At 36.3% G+C, this 20,081-nt stretch overlaps 1 protein-coding gene across 1 annotated transcript in view; it reads right to left on the bottom strand.

Moving 5' to 3' along the window:
• Nucleotides 1-5,309: 5,309 nt before the first annotated feature.
• YPEL1 (yippee like 1) overlaps nt 5,310-20,081 on the bottom strand; it is a 21,397-nt gene continuing 6,625 nt past the window's right edge. Inside the window, exons 3-5 of the mRNA XM_067307082.1 lie at nt 10,229-10,272; nt 8,627-8,735; nt 5,310-6,548 (exon numbers count right to left, since the gene is read on the bottom strand). Of these exons, the coding sequence (XP_067163183.1) occupies nt 6,459-6,548; nt 8,627-8,735; nt 10,229-10,272 (243 nt within the window). The 3' untranslated portion in view covers nt 5,310-6,458. The remainder of the gene's footprint in view (nt 6,549-8,626; nt 8,736-10,228; nt 10,273-20,081) is intronic.

Genomic DNA, 20,081 nt, shown 5'->3' with positions numbered 1-20,081 from the left:
AGATTGTCTACGAACATTTCATTTCATTAACACTTTAATTACACTTCAATATTACCTACCATACAACTACATCTTGTACTAGCAAACAACTATCTACCACTGTGAAGCATTTTCTTGAAAAGAGTTAATTTGTTTGACTAGCATCATGTGATTAAGGACAGTCCTACACCCTGTGTTATATAGGAAAGTAAATTAAATCACTGCAATAGTCCCTGGCTACAACATAAAGGATCTTTTAGATATTTTTACTATCAGTAAACAGAGCTTTTAGGGGAATTTTTTTAAACTGAGACATTAGTTTCAATCTATGAAGTCTTTCAAATTAATCAAGTTCCACTTTACCTTTCTTCTTGTAATTACAACCATTAAGATCAGTATGACTATCCTCGGTTTGATTTTCAGGAGAAAACATTGTTTTGCTTGGCTTAAGAATTTAATGAACCATCAATGAGTAGCAGAGCCTGGATTTTCTGAAGGGGGAATGTGGGGTAGGGATAGGCGTGATCTCTGTGACTTACTCCAGGGAGAGGCAGGGGGGAGGAGACTCTCAGAGCACACAGTCCCCTCTTGGGTCCATTTCAAAACACATGAAAGACAGAAAGACAACCAGGAATCATCCCTACCCTTTAAATGAGGGCAGACCATGTCTGACCAACCTGATTGCTTCGGTGAGGAATCAACTGCCTAAAGTGGTTGGTGCGATGTATTTTAGCTTTTGTAAGAGCATCGATACCATCTTCCACAGCATGTTACAGCTGGACGAACAGACCATTAGGTGCACCAAAAATTGGTTAGGCTTTCAGGCTCCATGTCCAGTGGGCAGCTAGTAGGAAGCAGAGTACCTTAATGCTCAATAGTGGGGCTTATATTGTTCAAAAACCTCAATGATACAGATGAGACAGGTGGACCCTCAAAGTTTCAGACAATTCTAAATTAGGAAGGGTGGTTTATGTATAAAAGACTAGAGCTTCAATCCACAGAGCCGTTGAGAAACTTGAGGATTCAGCTAACAGAAACGTCAAAGTTGAGAGAAGTGCAAAATTCTGCACCCAGGGTTGAAAAACCTCGGGTCTTGCATACATGCTCAGATGGCACAGGGACCCAGCCGCACAGCAGCCCTGCCGAAAAGGACCTGCGGGTAACAGTGGGTGCCAGGTTGAACAGGAGCCAGTGTCCTCTCATCATAAATGAGGCAAAGTGCACACTGGAGCTATGTTAGGAGAGAGACCAGCAGATCAACAAAATTGTTCCCCTCTTACTTTATTTTCCCTTCCTGGTCCAGCTGACTATCAGAACTTGCTGTTTTGCATAGGGATTTTCCACTGGAGAATCCAAGAGCCACTATCATGTCATGCAGCTACAGACAGCAGGTGATGTACTGGCTGACTTCTAGGACAAGAAAGTTGGTGTTTGTATGTTGGTGGGGTCCTTCATAATTAGGAATGCAGCACACTTTGTGCCTCTTGCAGCTACACAGATTGAATAAAATTGAGTCAATACTAACTCTGCTATGATCTGAGCTCTTGAATGGAGAAGACTACTTTCCATCAGATCTTTGTTACTGAGTCAGGGTGGGGACTTAATGCCCCTGACATGTGAAAAGACTGTTAATCTGATTAGAGGAACTACAAAAGTTCCTCCCCATGAAAGCAGAAACAGAGTGAGTGCCTGTGCTCAGACTGCTGCTCTGGTCTCAGGATGACCAAAATAATCCAACAGAAAACATGCTCACACTTCCTAAAAATATTTGCTGCAAGTTAGTTTTGGGGTGTGCACAGACTGACCATCTCTTTAAAAGCACTTTATTTGCTGAAGTTTTATCAAATAGCTCAAAATGGCAAAGAGCTTTATAAAGTAGAAACTCGTTTTAACTATATGTATTTTGGAAAGATTAGTAAAAGGACAAACAAATGCTTAAGCAACATTCTTAATCACATGAAGTCAAATTCAGCCCACATACAGAAGTTCTTAAGAGCAGCTAAGAGCACTGGCTTTTCTCTCTGGCCTTATGAGAGAAAAAAAAGCATGAAAATAATTTAAATCAGCATGAAAAGACAGCACAAAGATAAGTAACAACAAAACAACTAAAAGCTTTTATTGTGATACCTCAAATAGATACAATATAGTGAAACAACAAATGATGTACAGTATTGCTAGGACAAAACAGCAACACAGCCATGTCACCTGTAAAAGAAAGCATTGTAAAGAGTTTAAGAAACAATGAGGCACAACTCAATTGCTATTTATGACTCATGCTTAGGCCTTAAACCATTTGTAACAGTCCTTTTAAAAGAAACCTCTGAAACGTCTGTTCCTTTTGCAGTAAGTGTTTATACTGCTGGTTGGCTTACACGAGTGCTAAACGAAGTACAATAAAGTGTCCGAAAAGTTTAACAACAATTTGACAGCTTCTTCCACTCATCTCCATTATCAAAGAATGGAGATGTTAGAAATTTGGTCTGTGACTCTCCAGGTATTCCCGTTTAGGCAGAACTGCTGTTGCAAACTGACTGCTGAGATGAGCATGCAGAAAAACCTTCAAAAGCATTATTTGGAGAGAAGCATGAGTCCAAACATGGTACGTAGTACTAATTAACTCATTAACTTTATATACCAATAAGAAATACAGATGATCATTTGGTTATGGACATCCTGATAACTCTTTGTCAGGACTTGAGACCAAATTTTAATTCAAATCAATTTCATTATTTCCCCTCTCCCACAGACTGCTAAAACTGCAGGCATGCAAGGCACGCCACTCAGATTGACAGTTAAACTAGACCTTGCTATCGGGACCTTAAGACTGAGTTATAACAGACCTCATTAATACAGTTCATCCTTGTATACTTACAAGGAATGAGAAAAATTCATACGCTGGCCATTTTTATTGGCAGATGAAGCTACTGAGGTCAGGTTGATGTGTCAGCAATCAATCCCTCCCTAAATTCTGCAGCTATTTCTCAGTAAGTTTTGCAACTTAACAGGATTTTTATAGATGGCAGCATTGCTCTTCATTAGTTAAAAAGGTGTTTAGAGTGATCAGCCAAAGAAATAATTCTAGTGTTTTGGAGGCACACTCAATTCTGGAACACCCATGTTACAGCCACTATTTTGGACCTAGACAGAGAATATGTCAGAATATGTCAGATTACAAAAGTCACATCAAGTTATGTTCAATTACTTCAGAACAGGCGCGGCTGTAGAGGTTCAGAGGAAAAAACCTTTCAATACATGTACATTTTTGCTAGCAAATTCCTATGCATCCCAATGAACATTTCTTCTAAGCCAGCTCATAGTCAGTTCATTTGGTCCAAGAAAGAGCCAGCAAGAAACAAAGGTTCACAAAAGCTTTTTGTTACAGTTTGTAAAAAACAAAATACAAAATAAATGTTAAGACCAACAATAAAAATAACCAGTACAAGTAACAAAAGTGCTCAAGTTGGAGGGGAAGTAAACTTGCCCAGAGCAAACACATACAAACTTTAAATATAATCTTTAATATATTACAAAAATTGGTTAGAGGGAAAATGCTTTAGTAAAATTCTTTTTCAAGTAAGTTTATTTTTCTTTCAAATGACTGCTGGAGGGTCCAGTGACCAGACTGACCTCTTCACATCAGCCAGCAGCCATTGCTATCTGGATTCTACTTTCACCAAAACCAATAACAAGAACTCTCTAAATCTTCACAAGGGGAGAAAAATAATCATTGATGCTGCCAAGCAATACAGGAAAAAAATTCACATATTCCCTCAATAGAATGAGCCTAAAGAATTGTTACATGGTAGCATGTAATAGCAATTCTGTATTAGTTCCACTCCTTACTCCTTCTAAGCTTCCACTCTTAGAAGATCAATGAGAATATTGCTTTGTTTGGTTCTCTTAAAAGCCATAAATATCATACATTAACTCCTTATGCCAGTAGTCTGAAGTTCTACGTGCTAAGCACTTGATGAAGTCCCAACCTTTGGCATCAAAGTTAATTAAGGTTTTGGTGAAAATGTCCAGTTTTTAATATAAATAATGCACTGAAAAAAGAGGTTGAATTTCTAAATAAGAATCAGACTGTTACAGGCAGCATTAACTTACTAACAAGATAGCCAAAACCACAGATTTATAGAGAAAAATCTTTAATATTTTACATATTCTAATTAATTTCAACTCTCTATTGAAAAGCAGCTATTACTTTTGTCTTCAGTCCAGTGTACTGCTTCAACAAGTCTGTAGCCAGGAAATATGAAAAGCCCAAAGATGCACAAACTTCATATAAGCCTGTTTAAGTATTAACATTACAACTGGACTTTGAAGCCAACACAAACTTTTTGCTGATAGTACTGTTAGTGCTTTCCTTGTCGGCAACACACATTACCACAGAGGAAAATAAAATCCCAAGGATTCCAGGTCAGAAAAGATTAAGAGACAGGCAACACGAAAGCCCGTCTTGCACCAATGACATTGTTAAAAAGGAGACTTTGGAGCCTGATCTTATTTGTAAGCAGAAAGTAGTAACATGTCAGCCACAAAGTCTAAACTGAACACAACTGTACCACATCAGGTCTTTGGACTGAAACCCAACAGCTTTAACTACTTCTCTCATTTTCAGATTTTTATTTCCTAGACATAGACGACGACAACAACATCTTGAATGCAGTTCAGCCAGCCTGCACCATAGATGAACGCTGACGCTGGCAGAACTCCCTCCCTCTCTCTCCACAAAGATGCTGGAAAGCTGGTTTTAAAGATCTGTATTGCCCCTACCCATTGGCGTAAGTTTTAATGTATGACAAAATTTCTAAAGTGCAGTAGAGTTCAGAAAGCCTATCAGAGATTCCCATAAGCATAACAGCAGCAGCAACAGCACCAGTGACTAAGCTTCACAGGTGCCATATTAGAATTGTTATTGAAAGAAAATGATTTTGTATTGCAAGGCTTCCACAGTATTCAGTTATAGTACATATGTAGTGTTAAAGGTTTTCCACAAGCATTTTGTCCTCAAGCATTAAAAGGATTAAAATACAAAACGTCTTCAGAGACTGTTTAATTTGAAAATAAAGTTAGCAAATTTATGCAGAGCATTTCTTTCAAAGGTTTGAGAATGTGCATACACTGCTACTAACAGTTAATATTGTGCATACACTTCCTAGAAGTTTCTCTCCTTAGTCATTCCAGTTAAGAAACAGTGGGAGAACAAAAGAAGGGGGGTTTCATATAATTTTTTTTTTTTTATAAAAATGTACTTGGGGGTGATTTAGCCAGCAAACCAAGAAACCCCTTCCCCTCCCCCCCCGCCCTTGTTTTAAAAACTACCTTGCTTTTCTATTTATGAAAAAAATGAATCAAACTTCTCTGCTCTCTTATTAACCCTCCTTTTTTCTACAGATACTATATTAATTTTCATCTCAAAGGCTCTGGCCATTTCTCACAAAAATAAACAATTTTGTTCAAATACAGCAAAAGCAGAATACTTCAACAAGTTTTCTTGATATCAACCTCTTTGTCCAGTGCATTGGGGCTATATAGCTACATGGAACCAGCCATAAAACTTTACCGATGCACAAGTCCCTGTTACTGGCAAAGGTACAGTACCAATTTTTTTTTTTTTTTTTTTAATACACTGACTAATTTTTTCTCCAAAGTAGAAGATGCATATAGTTTTGTGCCATTTGATCTTGCAAGCTATATTTTTATAGAGTCCTTCCTTATCCAGCAAACTCCTTAGGTAATGTTTTGGTCTTAACTGAACATATTCTACAGCATTATTGATTTAAAATCCATCTAAGATATTTCATTACGATACCAAGCCATTAGCATATCCCTTCCTAAAAAAAACTTAAGATCTGCTAATTTCAGTCAGTGCAATTGCAATGTTTTTAAAGTGAGCACTGTACCTTTAACCAACTCACCTACAAGATGTACACAGGTTGTGGTACACTCAAATTTAAAAAAAGAAATCAATAATTACAATACTGCATCCCTTTCACTGCCAAATACATCAGAAATTGCTACATATAAAAAAGCACCCCATCCCATACATTCTTTAGGACTGCTCAGATATAGAACTTCTACAGGACTGGAGTGTAGGTGTTTAGGCAAGAAGCATGCACAGCAGAAGGTAGCATTAAAGGCATAGGTCAGAGACAGATGCTAACCAGTAAAATCTGTTTTCAATTAGTGAACTGTTTCTCTAGAGTTTGAGAGAGTTTAGAAAAAGGTCATCCAAAATGTTCCAAAACAACCGTTCACACAATAATACACATACAAAAAGAGGGAACTTACACAAGGAGAAAAGGCAAACATGGCCTGAAATAGCCACTTACACTACACTACTCATTTGTGAGGTTTCAGAGTTCAGTGATATTCTCAGGGCCACTTTAGCCAAGATCTTCCTTTACTTTGCGTTAGTCTTTTATAAAGCATGTTCCACAGAATATTGTCCAAACTGAAGGAAAAAAGGTTATGATTCACTCCCAGCCATTGTCTTTTATCATGTGGGCAAGTTCAATGATAAATTTTCCTTCTTTGTATTTCTGACTGCTCTCAAAAGCATGTTCCTGGAAAGAAAAAAAAAAGATACTGAAATAAGTTGGGAAAGCTAAGTATTTTAAATATCAAACTTACATTATAAATAAAAACTAGATACACTGGCATCTACATTTTTTCAAAGCTGTTGGAGTTCTGCGTGTTTTCTTCTCCCTCCTGTGTGAAGTGAGCTTTCTGGATATATGATTTTTGTCTTTTGCATTACGCATAGTCCACAATATCAAATACAAAAATTATATATGCATTATTATATATAATTCACTTAAATATTTTTATAACTACCCCAGGCAGTCTTTAGAGTACCCAACAACATACTTAGGATAATGAAGTGAGAGTCACATTTCTCTGGAAAACAATAATTAACTTGGTACTTTTCTTCTGATTCAAGGTCTATGCATCAGTCTGTTTATAAACTATGAAATACAGATTTACTGAGACAAATCTTCCCTAGAGAAATTCTGACTTTGGCTGTATTTCTCACGCTTCCTTTGTATTTATTTCAACAGATTTTAACTGTACATCTTAAAGCCACAATGTGATGCCAGTTATTAGCAAGTAACAACCAAAATACTGAATATCTTTATCCCTCCTCTTCCATCATTACTAAAAGCATAGATTTCAGAATACAGCCAGATTAAAAACACTAAGACATTCTTGCATGGTATAAATAGGGCTGACAAATCACTGAACCCTCAGAACAACTACACAGTTTCTTCCATTCTGTGACTCAACAGAGAGCACCTATCTCACCACCTGTCCCCGACTAAGCAAATGAGAAGCTTCCTCCTTAGGCTGCTTTACAATTTCTTTCAGAGATCTGTCTAAACAAATACAGTTCCTCTGACATCTTGATAGAGAAATCCATGGTGATCTCGTACCAAACCATACACCACAAGAAATGGGCCAGCAAGTCCCAAAGGGAGAGGTAAGAATAGTAGATCTTTTCTAGCCATTGGCAGCCTGTTGTACATGAGGTCACAATGATGTCAAAACTACAAGTGCTCTCAGGGCACTAAGCAGAGACGGGACTTTTTTCATGCTGTCTCCTATACTGCACTTAGCAGTAAATTAGGGTTTTGCTAGAGACAAGACAGCCTAGAAAATTTACTGCTTTTTGTATTGAAAATAAAATACTACAGTATACTTATTTAACCTCTTACATAGAAGTAAACAAGCAAAAACCACTTGTAACTTCAATCCTTCACTTTCTTCAAAGCGTTTCACCATTGCACCAATGAAGACTTTTGCTATCAAAACAGGAAACCTTCCAGTTAACATCCTGTATTGGTTATACTGAATCAGGGGTGGGGGAAGGAAAGAGAGGAAGAAGAGGTTTGAGGAGGAAGTAGAAGTAAGTTTCTCATAACCAGAATCAACAGATCTACTGGGTAGCACATCTTGTTTTAGATCTTTCCATGTTCTATCACTTTTTTAATCAAAGGATGGGAAATACAGCATTTAATTTTATTATTCCCAAAAATAAGGAAAATGAGGGAAACCTTCTTGGAAGCTCTCCTCTATATTCAGAGGGAATGCATTAGGTCTCTTTCTTTCTAGAAGATCTGAAACTGTACTGAACCAGTGAAAATCCTGTGCACAACATCCAGAATCTAACACCTCCAAGTGTCAAACTTGCAACACAGTGGTATGGACAACTTCTCAAACCACAGAGCCAAATTCACATTAGTTGTAAGCAGGGAAAAAGTGCTCAATACCATTTATCATAATTTGCATTTTTGGTATATGAACCAACTTGCAAAACCAAGAAAATTAAAACCCATCCGGACAGTTTTGTCCATCCAGTTCAGTGTATGTGGTTGGTAACATTCCAAAAAGGTACTATAGAAGTATTAGATAGCTGTAATAGCACATACAGCTCATGCTAGCTTTACTATCCTCTATGTAAAGTTAGATCTGCTACAGCATTCCAGCAGATTTAATGGAAGCAAAACTATGCCACTACTTACTGTCCAATAGATGGAAAAGCACTAGACCTAACATCAACTGAACTACCAGTAACACCTAGCCTACTTAGATAATTGTGCTTCAACACACGAACACTTATCAAAGAGTTAGGTATATTGCTTACATATTTCCATCCAAGAGTGGTTTTACAGTTTTCACAATAGATATCTGCTACAGCATGTAAACCTGTCAGGAGGACTCTCTCCTCTGCTGGACCACAGCCCACATTTACCCTGCAAAAAAGGAGAAATGATTCAACATTAACCACATGAGAATGCTTTCTTTTTTACTTGTCACCCACCTTTCCTCTGGAGGACAAAAACTAGTTTAAAAAGTGTTTATACACATAAATACATATAAAAATATATAAAAAATTATACATCTACCTATCTTATTCAACACTTTAAAAATAACTTCTATTCTTGTACTGACCTGAAGGACAGGAAGAAAAAGTTTGACTGCTGATTTTAATTTTTCAAGTGATTAGTCTACATTACTCTGTTAGTGAGGCTTACTCTCTCCCATCAAGCCGGAGATGTTAAGTATTTAAACTTTCAGAGAACAGAACACTAAGCAATAATTGGATACCTCTTCAGTTTCAGGCTTCTCTTCAAAAGAAATTTGTGACCTCTAGAATGGAAGTCTGTACCAGTATATCAGCACCAGGAGCTTAATTTAGAACCAACTCCAAAATAGCAGCAAGGAAAAAGCCTCATAAGTATTTCTTTGCTACAGATCAGCAGACAATGCTATGATGAACAAATAGGAAATATAAAAACAAACTATCCCATGAAATATTGTGTCAAAATAATTTTTCCTGACTAAGAGCCTATACAGGGAAGATCAGACAAGACTAAACAAAGTTTGTCATGTAACACTGTCTACAAAGTGTTGCCATTTTTGCTGTTGTATTACCAGATTCTCAGTACTACAACTATACTAGAAGTCCCAAGTGTCTACTGAGCAACTCCATATAAAAGGGATTTCAAGGATTTGCAATCAAATCCTTTACAGTTCTAGTTCCATTATCCTGGTCTATAATAGACCAAGTCACTTAACTGCATTTCTTTTTCCAAATATGGTAACACAATAAACTGGTTAAAAGTAAAGACAAAAATGCAATTCCACATATCAGAAACTTAAAATACATCCATTAGCAAATTCAAAGAAAGAGCCTTGTATGGCACATGCCTAAAACTGCAAATATTAGGCTTGATTAGATCAGAGACCTTTAGCCTCTAGGTTTGCAATAGTTAAGGTCATTTAAAAAGTACTAATTATAACGTAACATTAACCTGTAAATGTAACTATCTCATTGAAAAAATTCTCCTTTAGACTACAGCAAAGTTGTCTAAAGCAGATTTAGAGTCATGCGACATACTTTGACTTCTAGAATATATCAGAATGGCAATTCCTGCTCAAGACAGTTAGCATTACATACACAAAAGGAATTTTACAGTAACACCTTCCCCCAAACTTTCAGCTGTTAACAGAATTGCTTTAAAAAATAAGACAACCTGTTACATGTGTAGGGTATTTAAAATCAACTCAGAGGCTTTTTAATAACTATTGCTGGTGAGTATAGACATAGCTTAAAAGAACAAGGCAAAGTGCAGCTGCTAATTCCCACTGTTTTCCACTTATGAAGCATACTAAAAAATTATACTATGTAGGTAGCATACATAACTGTAATAACATATTTACATAGAATTAAAGAGGTACTTACACAGAATTAAAGAGGTAGGCTCGTCCCTGGCTTCCCTGAAAGGACTGTATGAAAAAGAGTGTACTTGTTAAGAAAAGTTCCAGAAGGGTATGTTATTAAGCATATAAACTTAACACAAATATAACAAATTTCAGTTCAACTACTGGAAGTTTAAGAGTTTATTTGTATTATTTATAGGAAGGCCTCATTGGCATCAGTTTTCACCATGTTATACTTTAGCAACTGTTTTAAGTTGTTAAATATTCTTGCTCAAAATAACTGACATCCATAAGGCAAACAAAACATTCTCTTTCCCTACTCCTCTCAAAGATATCAGCTCTAATTTTCCTAGGACATCTTTTGTGCTAATTAAAATAATCTGCTCTTAAAAATCAGCTCAAAGGAATTATTTCCAACTTCTTTCCTCTCCCCTTGCACCCCAAAGAATTTATTTCAATTTCATTGCATTATTTGAGGTAAGAGCAGCAACATTCTGGACTGAGCATAAAACCAGAACTCTCTATTCAGGGAACCTTTCTGATCAATTTATAAGCTCAGCTTGATTTTAATAAAATGACTGTTATCATCAAGTGTCTAAGCACAGCCATATGTTTTCAAATCTCTCACATTCTTGCTAGATTACAGACAAAGGAAGACTGTTTGACTTTGTTGGCTGCATCTAAATTAATGTTTTAGTCCAGAGCAGTAGCACAGTTTTGAAGCAAAAGCCCTAATCAACCCCACTTACTGCAGGTTGCTTTGGTTTGCAGAGCAGTTTTAGTGCATGTGAACTACATCTTTGTTGCTTCTGTATCAAACTAAACCAGAAGTTTTTCTGCCCTGCACACTAGAAACTCCAAACGCTAATGAAGTCACAGGGGCCTCAATCTGACTAGTCCTTCAGACAGCTTTGAGTCACAAACGCACTGGCAACGTTTGTGGGCAGACTAGATCCAGGCCTAGGTGAAACACTCAAAAAGCATGCAACACACCACTGCTTTGATCTACTGCTTTGTTCCTTCTGTATCAAGTTACTTGTTAGCTTCGACATGGCCATTATTTGCCATTCAAACCAGATCACATTTAAGTGGACCTTTTCTTCTCTCTCTGCAGTAGTGTACCCACAGAGACCTCTAAACTTCCTTCCTTGTTATTTCAGTTTCCTGAGCTAACCTAGTTTCAAAGAACATTAATCATTTTCTCCATGCTGAAGAGAAAAGTGCAATTGCTTTAAGAATCCCTGAAGTTCTAGTATTGAAGATCAGAGACCAGCTTTTCTGAAATACACATTAGATCAACATGGAATGTTTTTTTGAGGGGGAAAAAAAAAAATCTCACCTTGAGTATTTTTGAATGGTTTTAGTAACATTAGGCATGGAACCACAGGGAGAAGTACCCTCCCACAATGGATTCTTTTTCTGACATATATTTGGAGTTATATAATCTAAAGTCACATGGCACCAAAATAGATGTTTTGCCAGTCTAACAATTAGCAACTTAACACCAATATGACTGTCATATCTACTTAATTAGAACACAGTTTGCAAAAAAAGGCTGTCAGAGGGAAACATGGCTATAAATTAACACTTTGTTCAGTACTAACTAGGTGATATACTGCACCAAAGAATGTTAAAAGAAAAACATGACTATAGACTACTGTAAGCACCACCAGTGGCAGAGTAATTGCCTACAGCCTTTAGCTACTCATAAAATCTCACCTTAAGATGAGAAGTTCTGCTTAACAGCTTACAGTATTACTATTTTAGTTTCATTCTATCAACCATTTAAAAGAATTAAAGTTATTTTGCTCACAGAATATATTTCCCCATCTACAGCAAAGAGAAAAGGTACAGTCTCCATTATCCAGCATTACAAGTCTTTCTTTTTACATAGCAAGGAAGAGGATAAGCTATGCAGCACAGTGAAAGCTAAGACTCGGGCTACTACTGACCCTGAAAGGAGAGATCCAGTTGAGTACAGTCTTAGCAGCTATGCCAGAATGTAACCCCTATACCTTCCTCAACCTACCTGAAAAAATCTAATTCAGTTCTTGTGAGATACTTAAAAACACATCACAACACTAGCAGAATGGTACAGAAACTACAGTCAGTAGTTTCTATGGAATAAGTGGTGCTTTCTAAATTTGAGTCCTTGTCTCAATACAGAAACAGAGAATATTTAATAAAGATGAAGACAAGAACTGTTTGGATACACTCTCAAACAAACATTAACAAATAAGTTCCCAGTTTGAATCAATTTCAAATGAATTTAGACAACTGCAGTTGCCTAACCGCTCCTCCCACCCCCCCAAAAAAAAAGCACAGAGAAAACACTTTAAAGGTCCTTTTATTCAAGAATGCTAGACTTTAGTGCCATGTATGTGAAATTGAGAAAACCTTCCAAAGCAGTCTATAATAACTATCAGCACTAGTTGCCTAATAGGATTTCACTTGGAGATTTCTCTTGAGAGACGCTTAAACTGAAGGACAACTACACATTTATCAATGAACATTATCTTTAATTAAGTTATTGTAAAAATTCTTACATTAAACAAGTTGCAAACCATGTTTTAAAACCTTGTTTTAAAAGCTTTATTTTGCAAATTATGATTCACAAATTACTTTAAGCTGCAACAAGAAATTCACTCTCCTGTTAAATTAAACCACATGCTTCATCTCTTATAACAGTAACTAGTTCCTTTATTTACATGCAATTACACACATCAATGGCATATGTTGATTTTTTTGTCCAGTCCTACACAATCACATTAGAAAAATTGTTCCAATGCAAGTTTTTCTTGAAGATGAAAGTGTACTCAATATTCCATATGAAGTCTCACAAGACTTTGACCATAAGCATTGCCACTTCCCTCTCTATTGGGAATAGATCCTCCGATGATCGCTAGGACTGCATTTGCCTTTTTCCATGGCCATATGAGAGATATTACTTCCATTACTTTAACTCTCTGGATGATATGTGGAGCAGGGAGGGAAGAAAAAGCAACAACCTTCCTCTGTGACAGTGGTTTTAGAGAAAAGTATTTGCAAATACCCCACCCTGAAAAACTCTTCTACTCCTACCTTCTCTAGCTTCCTGGTTGTAGAGTGTAGCTGATTCATTTGGTAGCACATCTCTCACCTATATATATATATATATATATTATATATATATATATATATATATATATATATATATGTTTACAGGGTAAATGTTATATTTACATGCCATAGAACAACTATTTCTTTGCCCAGCTGAGAAGAGTGAGCTCCTCCACATTTACATCACTCACAGATAACTTGACAGCAATCCATGACAACTTGTGTTATCGTGCTCTGGAATACAGAACTTGGGTCTGCTCAACTCAGGGAGTTTTCCTTTAAAAATCAGCGTCAAACCACAACATCAATGTACCATTAGAGCATTCAGCGGTCTGCAATCCATCATGCAGAACTTTTGTACGCTGTCTGAAGTGAAAGCCCTGTAAAGATAATCTTTATATTCCTGGGCCTTTTAATTTTTCTTATGAATTTCTTAACCTCTCAGCGCTTGGCTGCCACAGTTTCTTGTTCACATGAATAGCTAGAGATGTCTTTTTCCCCCTCAGAAAATTGTATTCAAACAACACAAAAAGATAGACATTGTCACATATGCACATTTTCAACCACAGAACACCAAGTAACAGGTAGACTTCCATCAACCAACAGGTACAAGAAAGATCTATCGTCAGAGCTCTACTTACTGATGCAGCCCATGAGTAGACACGAACAGAAAACAACTCATTTTGGCACTTGAACTGCTTGCTAAGCTTGTAACTCAGTTATAAGCAGAGTATTTTGTATTATTGAATAACAATTTGATACTGAACATTTGTTTTTACAATCACTAGGTTTCTCACACTCTGTATTGTATGATTTGGTTAGGCTGATATGAATTTTAAGAGGCTGACAGGTTAAACTCCTTGTGTGTCAACTCCTCAAAGAGAATGAAAGAGAAAAGAGTATTTTAAATAGCAGGGCCAAGAACTAACAGCCATGACTGTTCAAAACAGTCTCAAGACAAACTGTACTTCCACAGAATAAGCATTACCTATGCAAATGCAAACTTTTAATTAGTAAAATTTATTCAGCACTTCCAAGACTAAGCACTATACATAAGCCGTTATAATTAAAACATAGCATTATATTGTACATATTGTTGTAACTGAATCCTCAATACGCATTTAACCCAGCAGAAGCATGAGAAGATAGAGGGAAGGGTGACCAAGGGTCATCAGTTATGACTCACAGTAACCAGGGTTTTCACTTAGAAGGTCAGCAATTTACCAGTTAAACTAATATTCTCAACTGGAATATAAACATCCTTTAAGACTGTTTTTGATGGTCCTCAATAATATTGCATTGGTTTATGAGTAAACTTTTTCCCTAGAAAATCCACATCTTTGACTAACTACCCACTTCTATAGGCAGCAGATCTACAAAGATCCTTAAGTTTTTCTTGTTTCAGCACATTTGAAAGTGTCTAGAATTAGACTGCTTATGTAGGCAAAATTGTTAAGTGTGCTTAGGAACTATACTGAGGTCCACTATAACAGTAGTTTGGTATTACTTGTTCTTTTAAAGTCATCTGACAAAACTAATCATATTTTATAGTAAAGGAACTTTAAATGTCTCACTGACCACGTAACTTGAAAGTATAGTTCATATCTAATTCTGCAGGTATATACCAGTGTTTACTTCCTGTAAAACCAGGATTACCTTTTTTAACCAAGGAAAAAAGGAAACGTCAGGTAAGCAGAATATATATTTACTGCCTTAAGACATACATGGGTGGGGGAAGGGAAGATACTAAAAAGCTTATAATGTAATTAGTTATTCCCCACAGATGGGATGCATTAGAGATAGGATGGGTGACTACAGAGCATGAGCCACAGGAAAGGTTTAGAGAAACTGCCAGCTTAGCACATATTAAAGGTATGACAGGCATTATTACAAGTCAGAATGGCATTAACAGTATCATACCTAAGCACAGCTTGCAAGCTATTCATTACAATGAAAAATAATTTTAAAGAACAATGAAAGAAGTCTATGGTTTTTGTTTTCATTTGCTAGTTTCCTTCACAAATTAAAATAGATCAACTTGAATTAGTATTCTGAACAAATATGCAATTCAAAGAAATACGTCTCAGTGATACTTTCAGACAACAGTATGCTTAGGGGCAATATCTTACAGTTAAATCAGAAACACATCCAAGCCCTCTGATGCCTGAAATTATCTTCTGAATAAAATGTGCCAAGAGATCTTTGCTGCCTCTAATGCTTCAAGATCAGCGAAATAAATTCAAAAAACTAAATTTGACATAAGCAACAGCCAATGAAATTTATCAGGAAAAAGTTAAGATTTATCCCATCTGTTGTTATTACACTCAAGATCTTTTGCAAGCCTGCTAGATCCAACTGCTTTATACAGGAAAGAACTAGAGATAGTGTTGCTCAGCTGCTTGTTAAGCAAGTTCTAGATGATTCCAAGACAAATCAATATCAGAAAAAATTTTTGAAAATACATTTTCATTCATTTTTCTACTGATTTGAATAAGAAGAGTCATAACATTCAATATATAGAGAGCAGCCCTAAAAAAAACTAAAAACTGCATGTCTGCAGGTTTGGCAAGTGATATTTCTACAAGTGAAGACTTTGTCAGGCAGAACAAGTTATCTTGGAGTTATACAGCATCTTGAATGCATTTCAGAAATAATTATGTCAAAACACCCAAAGAACAGAACTTGCACTTTCCAGCTCCTTGAGGCTCTCAAATCTCTTAGTGGATACTTTCCAAAGATTACTTCTCTTCCAAAAACTAGAATCTTCCCCTGACAGAAAAGAGAAAAAGAAAACAACAAAAACACACAACCCAAAAACTAGGAGCTTAAGAACAGAAAGTCACCAGAACATTTATGAAATTAGACACATTTTCAAGTTTTCCAGTAGGGGGACAAAAATGGCCTTCAAGCACACAATAGGCCCAATTATCTTTCCAAGTATTCTTTATACCATAAAACAAAAGCTAGATGACCAAACTAGATCAAGTTAAGAACAGCACATTCACTTAAAGACAATAAACCCATGAGTTAAACAGCAGACAACAAAAACAGAGTTGCTAAATAAGGCTAAAATTGGGCATCTGCTTAAGCCAAAGACTTTTTCTTCACATCAAGAATAAGAGCAAGTGTACTAAATGCCTTGGGGAATTAAACTTAATCACCAAGATTGCTGTTTTATCCACAAGGTGCAAGGGTTTCCCAGCAAAGTCAATGACAGTTACACAAACCCTGCAGCAGAACTTGCTCCTGAAATTATTTACACACCTAGTCTCGTCTGTGGCTTGCATACACTTTTTCCTCTGGTCAGATAGGCTTTGCAATGAATGATACAGAAGACAGTATTTACACAGATGTCTATATACATAATCCAGATTTTCTTCCATCCCTAGCATTAAGGCACACTGTAAGATGATTCAATAGTCTTTCAAGCAGATCCACCTTCAGTAACAGAGTATTATCTATTGCAATATATCCATTAGCTTCTATGGTTTCTATTAGGTTTTTGTAATTTATTGGCTCTTGCCTGAATTTCTGCACAATTATTGGAAATCAGCATTCTTTTGCTTCTCCTTAAGATTTCTAATGGGTTCAAAAAGAATGAAAGATTCTAATATTCCAAGAATTAAATGAACCAGTTCAGAAAAACTAGCTTGAGCTTTCACATCCATTACCAGTTAATTCAGTATAGTACATTAAACAGCAGATTAATTTAATCTACTACTGAAATTAATGAGACAGATCAGGACTACAGCTAGATGGAAAGTCAAAGACACCCAGTTAGCTGTGTGACTGCTCACTCAGGAGTGAATTAGAACCTATGCTCTTAAAGCAACACTTTGCTAGCTATCATTGCACATTCTCTACCATTTACAATCAAGTCAGAAGAAACCTTTTTTAATTATGCTTTTCAAAAAACTTGTTTTAGAATTGCTTTAAAAGCCACATACATGCACCATTTTGCACAGGCCACATAAGTGGCAACCTCCCCCAAACTTCAAGTAGTCTTGGAGAAGTATATATAGTCATAGTAAGATATGATTCTAGAAAAATCCATTTGCTTCTTTGAAAGAGAAAGCTGCAGGTTCTTCCCCACTCTTCAGAATCCCCCAAGTACTAGAGACTACTGTATTCCTTGCAATACTCTTGCAAGGAAAGAACTCAATGTTTAACATTCACTGTAAAGTCTTTGCTAAAGACGCAAATGATCCAGCACTTAGGTCTGCTAACACCACAAGTCACTAGTGTTTAATGGGTATTTAAACATCACCTCAACATTCCACTTATTTCAATTAAACAGTCATCTACATTGCTATTCTTTATTATTATACATAATCCTTCAAATCAGTGTTTTCCCAAGAAGGCACAAGTTACTTACTGGTGACAACTGTTCATACATGCGTGCATATGTTTAACTGCATGGACTGTTCATGTACATCTTTGCTCTTGACCACCTCCTGGTTCAGGACTCCTACTCCCTTTCCCAAGTGCCCCCAGACACAGAAAACATCCAATGTTATAGAGGAAAAAATATCTAGTTAACATACCCTCTACCAATCATTAGCATCCAAGTGGGTTTCAACACTAAGCAGCAAAATTACAAATGAAAAATGATTTCACTTGTGCTGGCACCACATTTTATAATGCCTTAGTAGCCTGCATTCTTTTTTCGAAGCCACTTCTAAGATTCTTGGTTGCCATTTTATTATCAGCACGACAAAGTTTACAGGTAGAGGAAAAGAAAGAGCTTCATGATTAATTCTAAGGCAAGAAAGATACTATGCTGTTCACACAGAACAGAAACAAAATGAAAAGGTGAATCATGTGCACTGCCTTCCTTGCCAGACAATTGGCATCAATGGTTCTCAAAAGCAAGAGAGTTACAATTTATATTGAATTCCAGTAGACTGAAGTCTAGTAGATTAAAGACCAGAATCAGAGGGGAGATTGACAAGAGAATGTAGCACTCTTTGCCTTCCTATGACAGACCAACATTTAAGAGAAACACCACCCATTTCATTGCATAACTTATCTTTTCATTTTGAAGTTGGACACATTAGTGTCAAATATAACAAATGCTTATGCCTGAAAGTACATTAGAAAGCTATTTGTAGCTGCTTTAATTTGAGGATCTACAATGTATTCAAGCTCTTTCCAGCCAGGCAGAAAAAGAAAGCCATGCATCTGGGAAACCTCAAGAAAACCCCAACCAAAACACAACATACAAATGCAGCATTTATAGCTAAGTATCAAATACTATTTGCCTTGTTTCTGCTGAAAAATTTGTAGAGCTAGGGGTTCTGGAGTGGGATTCTGGAGTAGGTAGTTGAAAACAAAAAAGACTTTGTAGCCAAAAATTATACTTTGTAAGTATCTGCCAGAGCTTCAGTTTTAAACTAAGCCCTAACCATGGAGGCAGGGAGGGGAGATTAGACTGAGCAGTCTGATTCTCTGCTTTATCAATAAATCCAAGACAGCACAGGAACTATGCAGCACAACATAGAAAACAGAGCATGACACTTGACATACCCCAACAATATAAAGATAAACTAGATAGGGGGATTTAAAAATCATTGTTTTTGAAGATTTTAGATCATATACAGTCAACTTGCTACATTTCAAACAGTTTCAAGTATTTTTGCTGCAGCTGGGTAGTTAAATATGGTAACTCCATTTCAGAGCTAGTTCATATAGAGTATCTACATCACTAACTTACCTTCACTGCTACCTTAAAGTGATGTGCATCAATAAAGCACTTAGTGGACTATGTACTTCAAAAGGGTATTTAGAGACTTCGGGGAAAAAGGTTCACATGAAGAGACAATTCTGACCTATGTTCATCTGTTAGTAGTCTTGGAACTCTAACAGTGATTTCTATACATACAGGCTGTCTAGGATACTATATAAGCTTTCAGTTTCTAGATTAAGAAGTATTTTTATTTTAAATAGAGGAACACTTGTTTTCTCCCACCTTTCCCTCACTAGGAAAAGCAGTGTGCTGTTAATCTTATGATCCAGCTTTACTTAACTTTATTGATTTGCAGTTGCTTCCATTAAAAGAACTTTTCCAATGTAGGAATACACGAAGTTTAAAGGGTGTTTTTTTTTTTAAACCTATATTCCAAAACCAAGTACAACAGATAAGCAGTTTTTTTAATTTTACAAACATCCAAAAAGATACACCTCACATTTAAGTGCATTTCTCAATCTCACACGCAGATTTAGACAATAAAGGCAAAAAATCTTAAGTTCATAGAACACTGACCAGCTGTCAAATGAGCATATGGTCAACCTGCAAACAAACACTATCTTGCTTTATAGTAAGTCCTCACTGGAAATTATGGGAGCCAGAATTAAAGCAGAAACATACCCAAAGCCTTTCCCAGTAGGATTACAAATCACTTACAAATAAATATTGACGTTTGCTAGACATTTAAGGAATTCTCCATGCGTTCTGTAGCCTCTCAACTGAAAAAAAAAATCTGTTTTTTGAATCCATTTGAAGTTATTTTTATTTTTAAAGCTGTAATATGAACATGTAATTCACTTTAAAGACATATTCAAAAGATTCTTCTGATCAAGACTGCTGAGACCTTTGAGCATGCTGGCCCATGCAGGAACTGTAGCAGTTTAGTTGTACAGCATGTGAAGTTAATTGAAAGAAGAGTTGCATACTAAGTACGTGTGCATGAATTGTATCTTCTTGATAAATTTATACAACTTTTAATAAACACCACTAGCAAAACTTTTTGCATTCTTTCTGTATGCAGTATCAATTT

This window comes from Apteryx mantelli, chromosome 17, assembly GCF_036417845.1.
Source record: "Apteryx mantelli isolate bAptMan1 chromosome 17, bAptMan1.hap1, whole genome shotgun sequence".
NCBI classification, from domain to species: Eukaryota; Metazoa; Chordata; class Aves; order Apterygiformes; family Apterygidae; genus Apteryx; species Apteryx mantelli.
Note: the sequence above shows the minus strand (reverse complement) of the source record. Positions and strands in the feature narration are given on the sequence as shown.